This window comes from Corvus kubaryi, unplaced genomic scaffold, assembly GCF_017639235.1.
Source record: "Corvus kubaryi isolate FWS band 111438036 unplaced genomic scaffold, C.kubaryi_AGA036_p1.0 69, whole genome shotgun sequence".
NCBI lineage: Eukaryota > Metazoa > Chordata > Aves > Passeriformes > Corvidae > Corvus > Corvus kubaryi.
This window is the reverse complement of record NW_024582057.1, coordinates 5,573,090-5,585,744: the sequence shown is the minus strand read 5'-3', so window position 1 is coordinate 5,585,744 and position 12,655 is coordinate 5,573,090. Positions and strand designations below refer to the sequence as shown.

Here is a 12,655-nt window from a genome sequence, read left to right as displayed (position 1 = left end):
ATTAAAAATGCTTCAGAGTGTATCTAGAACAGGGTGAGACAAATTACCAGAATGATTAATATGAATATTCATGTTTGCAGTTCATTCACCGCAGCCACGCTGATTTAAGGATAGAAGTGGAGCAACACTTACAGAGAAAAAATTGCAACTGTCATTGGAAAATACCTAATTTAATAATACAGTGCAGGGAGAAGCAATTTTTAGGAATACAGAGTCTTCTTTGTGTCTTAGTTCTCAGGATTTACATTAAATCTGAAAGTTTCGGTAGCATCTCACCCAGAAAGCATTGTCATGTTGCAGATAAAATTCCATGGTAACTTGCACTGATGACACAATATTTGTCCACAAATTAATGATGTCCTTGACCAGGATACTACAAATACCTATACTAAAAGCTTCTGATGGTAGAGGTCTTCTGCACAAATACACGAGAGCTTGAAGCTTATGGATGCTTAGGAAACCTATCTCGTGCTTACACATCACTGAAATAAAATTATCCAGCAGCTTGATCAAGCTTCTGTTGTTCAATTACTCAGTGGGCTTTTCTACTACTCCTTTGAAGTTTCATTGCTGGAGAGATTAGCTCCCTACAGACCTACACAGGAGACAGCAATACACCTGGACATGTGAAGCATTATTGTGGCTATAAAAAATTCACAGGGATAGATTAAAAAAGCACAACAACCTCAGCAAGCAAGCCCACAAATCATTCTCAAATGGCATACGTAGATGCTCCAATGGCTTCTCTGTGAGCTTTAAGTGAGATGGTGATGTTCATATCAAGACCAGTACCTTGTGATGTTCTCCTTGGACTTCCTTCAGCCAAAACGAACCACAGTGATTGTCTGCACTGCTGTGGCAATCTTGGCAATCATCTGTAATTTAAAAAAAACCCCAAACATTAATTATTTTTATATTAGCGCATAAGATAAAGCTCTGGAAAGGAAGCAGATGGGTTTTGGTCCCTCTCCCAACAAGATCCTGACTGACTTCAGGCTGATCATTTTTCCTCCTCCATCTGGGTTATAAATAGGTGGTTATTTCTCTCCTGATTTCTGAAAGTGTTAGTATGATAAATGCAGGGACCTGTGGTGTTGGAAATAAAAATTGCATAGACATAAAATGGGGGGAAAAGTAAAAATAAAGAAAGACTAGAAGACACAAGAAGAATTACATGGGAGGGTATTTCAAACGCCCCAGGAAGTGTTCTTCAGAAGACAGAAGGTTAATTTTCTTATATGGACATAGCTGTGGATCAAGAATGAGGCACAAAGTGCTCGAATAAACTTTGCTTAGAAAACACAATTCACATGTCCCTCAAGCTCCTGAAAAGCAGTGACCTGTGGAATGAACAAAAATGTACTCCCACATCACAGCAAGCAGGGGTGTGGCAGAAATAAAGGTCTATATTACCCTTTTTAATGTATGACGCATGGAGGATAAACCAAAAACACACTTAATAATGATTTCAAGTTTTTTCCTTTTAAGTTATTTTGAGTTCCACGTAGTAGAAGACAGTCAAGTGTATTTAAAATCATAGTACCGGTAGGATCTGCTCTTAGGTGTTACAGAGGTTGATACACAAGATATGCATATACAATGTCACAGTTTTAGGCCTGTGTATTTATGTGCACACCCATGGATATCTTTCTTACTTTCTACATATAATACACACAGGTACAGGTTGAACATTCATAGTGAAGGAGGGATTTACAGGTATTTATATCATCTGGGGAGAAAGAAGAGGTCTACTGAAATCAGTGAAACAGCATAAAATGCAGCTGCTGGGTGTGTCACGTGTGTGCACACATGCTGTTCAAACTGTGTCTATGTATTTGTGTATGGGATACGCATATGAACCCATAAACATACATTAAAATATAAATACACCTTTGTAAAGATGGTTCCTGTGGTTTTCTTTGTTTAATTTTTCTTCTTCCTCCCCCCCCCCCAGTATACAAAAATGGGTTTCCAAACAGTCTTGCTGAAATGATGAATATTTTAACAATGTTTTTGGAGTCAAAGGAACAAAGCAGTAATTATCTTGGCAAAAAAAAATGGGACAATAAAAAGAATAAAGAAAACAATAATATTCTACATTTAAGAAATGGGAGGGAGAAGGAACTCAAGTCTGTTATTTAATCATGACATGCTCTTTTTATATTTTATTTGTAAGGCTCTGAATGCTCTTTTCTTTCTATACCAGTGAGCTCATTACTTTAATTCCTCATAGATTTCTCTGAACAATTTTTGCTAAGTAAAAACACAGTGTAATTCTTCAATGGCTGTAATAGTAAGAAGCTGCTCAAATTAAAGATCAATAAAAAGTACAGAAAAAATCTGTATGGAAATAAATAAATAAAAGAGAGGATGGGAAATGCCTGCAATTAGACAGGATGAAAAATCTAAAAAGAAATTAAATTTAGTTGTAATACATTTCCCATTCTTTTCTTCATGAAAATTACTACTGAAGTGGTTTTTTTTCCTGTAATTTAAATGTTAAGCTGCCAGATGTGTGTCTCATGCTTGAAGAGTTGAAGCTTTGCATTATTTAGCATATTAAGATTCACAGAATTTAAAAAAGGTCTCCTTTATTGCCTGGAGGTTCTAATTAAGTAAACCTTAGCCTGGTACATTTAAAACTTGCAATACAAGAGATTTTACTTCCTTTTTTTTTCTCAGTAGCCAAATCTCATCAATATAATAAATATGGAAAATACTTAAGATGATACAATTTTTCTTTGGCTTGAGGAATTAAACCTATCTATTATTTTAAGAAGTTTTTAATAGAGGCCAGCAATCAGAAAGACATTTAAAGACTCCAGTCTGCTTTTTAATCATAGGAGTTGCTCTTACTTAGAGGTGGGGGGGAGGGAATGCATCTTATATAACTGAGCTGTGTAGAAATTGTTTCTTCCACATGCAAAAAACAAAGCAGTTCTGAGAAACAAGAACCACATAGTTCTTTATTATTAAATTGCATTTTACCTTTTTATAACTTTTTGTAATTGACCACAGAAAACTAATAAAGCATTAATTAGCTGTGCTATCAGCAATTTGTTCATTGAAGGAGTGGGATTGCTGCATCAGAAACTGTAATAGCATAGAAATTCCTTTGACATACAGTACCCATAAATCATACCTTAAATACAGTTATTTTTGCCATTTTAGAAAATGTCAAAGGTGTCAACTTTGTCCAAATATAACACTTAGCAGTGACTATTTTAGTAAATTGACTCAAAATACATTTTGTTCCCTGACAGGGGAACATAATATCATTCATGATAAAAATGAACAATTTGAGGAGAAGAAAACAATACCAAGAAAGGATGATCAAAAACAGGTATCATAGCTGTGATAAAGGCACAGTGGAAGATGTAGACTCTCTGTTAATAGGTTTATTTGGAAGTCAAGAAACATATGCATAAAAGCAGGAAAATATGATTACACCAGGGCATGGAAAAGACAATAAGATTCTTAATCCAAAGTTATAAATCTGTGATCAGCTATTAACAAGAAATCCAGCAGAATAATTTAAGTGTCTACATTTTTATAAGACAAATAGGAAAAATAGGGTGGCATTTTTTCCCACCCTTGTGGAATGGGCATGACAATAGTAATGTCTGGATTTGGAAAATCATGGCAGTATGAAGGTTATTTCCAGACCTTGACAATGCTGAGTGCAGTCATTTCTGGGTGATATTAAGCCCCAGCCAAATAGTTTAGATACCAAGGAATACAAAGAAAGGGTTACCCGTACAAAATCCCTGAGTTCCACTGGCACCTATGTTTTTAAAATACCATGGAGAGATGTTGGAAACAAAAATATTATTGGTACCCTGTTACCTTTTTCCACAACAGCCTTCTCAAGGCAATAGCCAAGCATAATAGCATGACCTTTAAAATTAGAGAGTATTTTACTGCTTCCTAACCCTTGCAGAATAAAACTTAATCATTTTTTACCCTCTGCATTCAGTCTGGAAGTTGTCATGTTTGGTTATGTATTCTGTAATAAGTACTGTGGTGCAACAGGAGTCAACTGGTAGAATGAAACCAAGGGCTGGGGAGACACCACTGAACAGTGGGAACCCCACTGTGTGTTGAAGATTTCATGAAAGACCAGGTTTTTGGTCTGGTCCTGGTAACTGATAGCCCATTAATACCTGATACACACATCTGAAGCACATCCCCTTGCTCAGCTTCACCCTAAATGCATATAGGGCTGATACTGTGAAATATTTATTATTTATGTATGGGGGGCATGGGGAGTCTAAAAGATTTTTTTAAAATATGAACAAAAAGAAATAGCAGAGCTAGGAAATTACCTTACAGAAGTTTGATGGGAACTACTTCTGATTTATATGGGGCCAAAGAAGAGAGGGAAAGTGCAGTCCCTTCTGATAGCTGCAATCTCTCTTTAAGTCAGTAGGAAAGGGTTTCAGAGTGGTGCAATCCAAGAGTAGAGCAAGAGACTAAGAAATCACCGCAGCAGGGACAGAAGATAAGATGAAGATCCTATTTGGACTCCCTTCCTAGTAATGTACTATCCTGTGGGAAATCAAATAGCATGGCAAGAGTTGGAAAATTGAAGAGTTTGGATTGTGTGGATTTCAGAACTGTAAGCGGGATCTGAATTTAATCCTAATTGGAAAAATCAATGTAATCCTTTATTTAGTCCTGCTCAGGGAAGGAAAAGACCAGCAGAGAAAGAGAAGGTTCAGCCATATGAGGCTCTGCCTCTGGGGCTCTACCTGTATTAAAAAATGAGGTGCAAGCAATCTTCATTTTAAAACATCATTTTGTTTCCTTTAAAGTGGCACCCATGAGGAATTATCCATGAGAACATCTTTATTTTTTTTGTTTAGGTAATTATTTTTGCATCTGTATACAAACGTTATGTAGAAGCAAACAGCACCTCAGAAGGAAAAGAACCTCATTGAGGTATAAAGAGAAATATTACAATGAAGATTCACCGGTTTTCATAAAATTGTTTCAGAAGTGCTTGTGAGCATAAATATAATCCTCTCGACAAAACTATTTGTCACTTATATAAGCACATTTTAGCAAATATAAAGCCTCCTCTCCAAAGGTAATGATAAAATTAGAATGAAGCTGTTTCTGTTTTATTTTGATATGGAAGTAACATCTTAATAAGTTCTGAAAACAGTTTTGAGTGTTACCTGGTGCTACTGTAATAAGCCCCTTGGTTAGCCTGATGCCATCTTAGTTTAGATATTATTCTGAAGCTTTGCTCTGACAGAAATGTCTTTTGATGTCACAAAAGGACACAATCCAGTTCCCAACGCTTAACATTTTTCCACAGATGAAGGAAGGTTGTTGAATTTGAGATCTTAAATATGAACAATATTTAACGTGTTATTTTCAATACTCAGTTTGTTTTAGAAGACAGACATCAAGCAAAAGACTCCTTCTGAGCTGAAAATCTGAAGAAGATTTGAAAGTAGGAGCTAAAACTTGATCCTAGGTGTGCCCTAGAAAGGTGATAGAACAGAGAGCTGAAGGAATCACAGGGATTCTGTCAAACCCCGAAAAAGAGCAGAATGCCAGCTGCTTGTAACAGTCTGACTAAAAATACTTACAAGAAATATTTCATGTGTTTCCAGGGGTTTTACTTGTGGTACATGCATAACTGAGGGCTTTGAAAAAAAACAAAATTGGCCTTCATGTGAGAGAAAGACAGGAGATCAGTTGCCTGTTGGGATGAGCATTGCTGGGGACAAAAATGCACTGTTGAAGCTTCAAATTAAACATCAGGAACAGTATAAATCCTAGTTTATATATCATTCTACAGAAAGTATCTGGGGATTTCAAAATGCAGCTTTTTTTCCCTCCATATTTCTAAGAGCAGATAATGAGTTTAGTGGTGTTATTACTGACAGTGTCCCATCACAGAAAATCTATGCTTTAGCCATGTGACTTTTGAAACAAGTTTTTCATTAAAATCATATACAATAGGTACAGCAAGTACCAGAAACTGAGCTCATCAAGGAAAATTTCTGTTGTACTGTGAACAAAGATAAGGAAAAGCTTTTTTCACCTAATTCAAAATCCATGGATATTTTGGAAATCTGCTTATAGTTCAGGTAAACTTAGAATTTATTTTTTTTAGTCCTCAGTCAATTATAGTATTATCTCTCAAATATACCTAGTCAGAGCTGATGATAATAATGCCCTTTGAACCTTGCTTTGTTACAGGTTGTGGTAATTCAGTACCTTTGCGAATCAGGCCACTTCTGTAACTACATTGTTTCAGGGTATTTGTAAGAGACTGTCTTGAACTGAAAATGCAGGTTCTAAAATGCTGTGTTTGGCATTGGGTCTCTGCCAAACTCCACATAAGCAATTTGAACAAAAATTCAACATACTGGCTTTAGATCTAGAAAAACACTGGTGATGGGAAGAGGGGAGAAGGAATACCTGTCTACCTGCACAACTAATAATTGGGTTTCGAGACACAGTCTAAAGGCGGAAACATCCAAATACAGTCTAGGAAAAGAAATCAGAAAAAAAATTAAAAGCAGACAAAATCGAATGTCAAACACCATTAAACATTATTTTAAAACCCTTTTGTTTGTGAAGATTACTTATGTTTTTACTGTTTTGAGTATTTTAAGCTGCTTTGCACAACTAATGTTGAGCAAATGAACAAAATAGATTTCAAAGTAGATTCTACTAATGTAGAAGTTGGACAAATTTTCTAAGCTAGGGCTCTGTTTATATTCTTAGAAGGACCAACATCTAGAAAAGACATGCTAAGTGCTGGTCTTATCAGGACATGCAATGAGAACCCTTGGAAGATTGAAAATTTTTATTACTTTTTTTCTGTAATATTCTTAACCTTTTGTCACAAACATCCTTTCAACAAAAAATGACACCAGCTCTGTATTCTACTTTTTACACATCTGTGATGGTCAATATCAATATTCAGCATTTATGAATCCTGATTGGCAATACCATGCTAGCTCCTACCTCTGTCTGTGCCCACTTGACATATTCAGCACACACACCTATAGCAGCAGATGCGTAGTCCTAGCCTTCTTGGACAGGCAACAGAGAAGGACAGCACCAATGAAATTATTTTTGGATGGTATTTCAGGGGTTACTGTAAAAGGGAAGCTGGCATATCAATTGGCTTCAAACTGACGTTCATCCAAAATTCTACTGCATCATTTTGGGGAGTCCACAGACTTGAAGACAATAAGCTACTATTTACACAGATAAGAGGTAGTATCAGACCTCAGGTCTGTTACCTAATATTTCACAGTTCAGTGTCTAAACATCACCTATTACAGCTTCCTGGTACAGAAGAAAAGTCACCCTCTCCCTTCAAAAGGTGGGATTAATTTATTTCCACTTGCACTTTCATCTCTACGCACAGGCCTGGGTTATGAAGTGGGAGTAGGTATCCATATCCTTGGCACCTTCAAATCCCTGTGCCATGGTAAGTCTGCCTCTGGCTGTCATGGCAGTCTTTGAGTTTAGGAGAGGACCTAGGGGTTGTATTACTCAATTCTCAGATAAATACTTTTTACCTGGGACTTAAAACAAAAAAACAAACTACCAAAAAAATCCTGAAAACAACCAATAAAAATGAATAGAAAAATTAACAAAACCAAGGAAAAAACACCATCATAGCAATTTGCAGGGCTTTGCCTTCAGAAATCCTACATCCCAGAAGAAAATGCTACCTGATGTAAATACAGACAGGCACTTTTATGCAATTTAGCTCAGCACAATTAACAAAGGATATTGCTATTAATGTGCTGCAGGAAGAAAAAGTACTTCCCAAGCACCTAACAGCAACATGTTGTGATCCATGGATATAAATGACCAAATAAAATGAAAGGATGTAAAAATGTCACAGAAACACCAGCCGTAATCTAATGTTGTCAGTGCACTGCACACACACCTTGTAATTACTAACACATTTGGCCTACAAATATATTTTAGACAGGGGAGTCCACTGCTTCTGCACCTCTTTGCCTAAGCTGCTTTTGATCCCTAACAATTGATTTAAACTCTTCCATCACTTCCTTTGCCCAGTGAAATAATGATGAGATGATATCACAGGGCTGGGGGGAAGGCGCACGGGGCTACTCACACACATGCCAAGCAGATCTATTTGCAAACTTTCAGTGAATTAAGTAACGCAATAAAAGTCCTGACCTGCTGGAAGCATTTTAAGCTCTTCTCTTTTCCTCCCAGCTTCTTCTGACACACACTCTTCTCCTCCTTTTGCAGCATTAAACTGCTTTTCCACTTCCTTTACAACAGTGGGAATACTTCCCTTATGGGTGTCGGGATCTTTCGGGGAGGTCAGAGGTTGCCCTGCAGAGGAAATGACAAGCTGTGAAATGTAAAAGAACAATTCCTTCCACATGTTTCCTTGCTCCAGGAGCAGTAAGGGGTTGTCGGCTAGCATCACGATGGGATGGGCCAGGCCTTTGTCTTAGCAGTCCTGTCAAAACTAATTTACAATTAAAGACCTGCACAACTGTTTAAAGCTTTACAACCCTGGCGAGTTTCAAGGACTGCTGAAGCCAAGTGGTACAAACCAACCTTATTATTAACAGCCAGGCAGACAAACAGAAGGAAGATGGACCAACAAATGTTCTAAGCTGTACAGTAACCAGAAAAATTGTGCACCTGAAAATGATCTCTCTGTATAATATTTATTTCTTTTATAAGCTCATAGTCTGAGAACTAAAGACATTTCAGTGGTTCTAACTTTTCCTCTGGTTGATGCACAGGGCACAGGAGCCACATGCACTGCAGTTAGGCAACAAACCTTGTAAGGGGAAAGAAAAAAAGTGTAGGGGAAAAATGAGATATTTGTTCATTGTAAAAAAAATTAGTGTCCTTAAAACCGTTCTCAAGCAACTGCTTTTTCTTTTTCTTTATGCTCCCATAGTAGAGCGGGGGAGGATAGGACAAGCAGACTTTCTGGAAAGAAAATGCTAGACACAGAAAATCTGCATGTAGGTGTTTAGTCCAAAGACAGCTGAGGTAGTGGAAGTATTTCTATGTGACAAATCTACCCAGAAAAGCAATAGCAACAAACATCTCTGCTGGTCCAGACACTGGGAGCAGGGTAGTCATGCTAACGCAACACTGTACCAGTTCTAGTACAGCAAAATCATCCTGCTGCTGGGACCAAACTAGCCTGGCTACCTTTAAACACTTTCCCTCAAAATCTTGTCTGATAACACCTCTCCCCCAGCATAGCCAGGCTAAGTGAAACTCCTTTCTTGATTTCACACTCCAGAGATTGGGATAATCACTGCTTAAAAAAAATGCACAGTCGGTCATGATTCTTCAGGTTCACCAAACCTTCTACCTTGTAAGCACCCTTTTTAGGTCTTGAGTGTGCATCAGAATATGCTGGTACACTGCTGACCATAACTTCAGGACTTCAAAATGGCCAGCCTTAAAGTGCATGAGTAAGTCAACTGAAATGAAAAAGGTTTTCAGTGGATAAAATAATCCCTAGCTTTCCACTTGCCTGTTTTATCTGATCACAAGTTCAGATGGGCACAAATTGGTGTTTGTGTGTCAAGTCAGATCAACAGCGCAGCTGGAAAAGCAAGAATTTGGAAGAAGGCTCCCAACAAGCCCAGAGTGACACTTCCCAAATGAGCCTGTGTCTGACCTAAAAGTGTTTGAGCTGGAGAACTAATGTATGAGTGCTGTCCATCCACTTTTATGGGGATGAAAGAGCTGCCAATTCCAAAACCGACTGCTTTGCTGACATTTTGCACATGTGAATCCCCTCTTCCTGTGGATACTAAAGCCAAAAGGGGTCTTGCTGGATTTCACTGTAAGAATATTTTCGTGATGGATTTGTATATTGTTTTTATATGGAGACTCAAAGTTTTGAAGTTTTCATGCATTTTAGAAGCCTGTGTTACTTAGATCCAAGCCTACCAAGTCAACATTCCTGGTAGATGCATCAAATTTTCTTACCTAAGCTCCTTCTACTAGAGCTGTTACCACCTTTCGCACAACAGCAGATAATGAATTCCACTCAGAAATTGTCATTTATTCTCTGAAAGGGAGTGTTGATCCTGTAAGGAGCAACAGATCAACAGCAGAATATTTTTCTAAGAAAAGCAAAGAATGGTGGTGGCGAAAACAGAACTTGTCTTCTGCCACAAACCTCTTGGAGAACACCACTTCAAAAGAATGGAGAGAAGATATTGTTTGGACTAAGAAACACACCAGATCTGATAACGTGCATCTGTGATCTGCAAAGGAGGTAGAATGGGAGTCATTATGTTGCGTTTCCCTGCACTGTGCTTTAGACCAGAGAGCCTGTGCAGAAGGGAAGAGCCTTACCTAGCCCTATGTAGAGCTATGGTTTAAAAGAATAATGTAGCCTGGAGTTAATGGAAATAATATGAAGGTTCTGTTTTAAACTTCTAAAACCAAGACAAACTTGAAGTGAAGGTTAAAACACCATCTCCTAACCTGCTTTATTTTGCTTATATGTTGCAGTACCACATATGGCATTGATATAAAGATCACTCACTATTTAGACTACTGCAGTAGAGTGAGTTACAGAGCACCCGTCTTCATTTAGACTGTTCTTGCTTCCTCTGGTTTGTGTCTCAACCTTAATGTCACTCTAACAGAGCTTCCCCCTCCCCACCCCTGTTTTTGGCGGTTTAACAGATATAGTACTGTATTTATAGGGCATATCAATGTGCAACAGCTCGCCACAGATCATAAACACATTTTTCTGTTGGAAATGTTGAAGTTGGGATTTTCACCACGTGATCTCCTGTTCTCTAAGGTTCGTTCCTTTAATTGTAAATAGCCAGAAAGTCATCAAGCTAGCATTTAATAAACTTTTAATTTGAAATGGATTACCACATGTTGTGTTTGTTTACCCATTATTAAATCTCTTAGCAACATATCACCAGCAGAAACAGCATACTGTAGCACTGCATAGATACATTAAAAAACAAACCCATGGGGGATATTGGCAGCTAATAATATCTTTAAAGAACGTTCCAAGAAAAAGAAGTAAATATAAGCAATATCAAAAATTACTCCTAAAATTTTTGTTAGTGCAAATCTGCTTGGCAGGAAAATTACAGATCTTCCATGATCGCCTTATCAACAAATTTCAGAAGTCTGCATGCAAAATAGGACATACACTAATGCTCTTTCTCAGTTCTTAAAAACATGCCTTTCTTGACTTTTCAAACTGAGCATCACGAGTTTTCCAAGTGTTTCCAGAAAGCATGACCTGTTTAGCTGCATCCTCTATGCACATTTCCAAATGCATGTGAAGACTGATGGTCAGACCAAACAAGTTTGATCCATTAAGAGTTTGTCTATAATTCTTCACTGCTGCTAAGAGTTGCCTGCAGTTCTACCTTTTGGATCTGATATTCATGGTTTGCTGCATCTCAAAGTAACTTAGCAGATATGTAGAAGACATATGACAACAAAAAAGACCTTAATCCTCTGTACAGTGTATGTTTACACCTCCATACTTCTCTTATCTGGGTGGTTATATGAAAACCTTTTGATCACAGTGTAGTTGTTACTTAGCCTAAAAGCATCTCAGGGCAAACCTCATTTTCCTTATCTCTTAAATCACCACTAACTGTCTGAAAAATACTTCTCCTCGACTCTTTTCAAGTTATGCTTCCAACCTGAGCTGCCCATTTGCCATGCTAAATGACTATTGCTTAGGTGTTCTCTTTCTTTCCTTTCACTATCCTCTCCTGTCTCCTCCTGTCCCATCTACAGTGCATCACTACTGCTGTTCTCAAATGCCTAAGGAACCTCTGTTCCTAGAACTAATTCTGTTTCAGATCTGCACATAATATTCACACATATGCTGCAATGTATGGGTTGGCTGAATGCTTCAGTTCATTAAACAAGAGAGAATATAGAAATATCTGTACAGCAAAAACATTTTTTTTTTGTTCATGGCAGTTTGATCCCACATGCTGAAAAAAGAAAAGAATGAAAGCAGCGTCCTGCCATTCTTCTCATGACTGGATTTCTACAGTGGAGGAGCAATCTGTGAGCCCATTGCAATACAGTCAGTTGTGTCCCCAGTGTAGATACACCAGAAGGTTCACAGAGGCCAGGGAGGATCAGTCTAAAAGGAGCATTCAGTGATTTTTTAAGAAAGCTTCTGGGGAGGTCTGCTGCACACAAGAAAATGATAATAATCCTCCCTGTGGGTTACCACTTGATTGAATCTTAACAGAATTTCATAGGAGTAGCATAAGGCATGCTTCCGAGGCCAGAACTATCTCGCTGCCGTATCTGAAGTCCTATTACAGCCCAGGGAGGTCCTAAAGTTCTTCCAGAAGTACACAAAAAAAGCATCTTTTTCTTTTCTCTTCCTGTAAGGCTGGTGCCTTAAGCAGGTGAACTGTTATTGCTGTGACATTCCAAGCATTATTCAGCCTTAAGCATAGGCCAGCATAGCCATTTCATCCTCAGAAAAGAAGCCAGTTTAAATTGCTCACACCTGAAAAAAGAGTTAAACCACCTTAATAAAGAGTCACAGTATTCCTGCTATAACACCTGTGGGACCCATATCTGAATGAAGAAAATCTAGCTTAACAAGAACAATAATGACTAGCCAACACTGAAATGAAACTATGGG

At 37.9% G+C, this 12,655-nt stretch overlaps 1 protein-coding gene across 1 annotated transcript in view; it reads right to left on the bottom strand.

Annotated features, from left to right (window-relative positions):
* LOC121674639 overlaps positions 1-12,655 on the bottom strand; it is a 164,784-nt gene that overhangs the window by 92,733 nt on the left and 59,396 nt on the right. Inside the window, exons 12-13 of the mRNA XM_042049144.1 lie at positions 8,188-8,349; positions 793-875 (exon numbers count right to left, since the gene is read on the bottom strand). Coding sequence (XP_041905078.1) covers positions 793-875; positions 8,188-8,349 — 245 coding nt within the window. The remainder of the gene's footprint in view (positions 1-792; positions 876-8,187; positions 8,350-12,655) is intronic.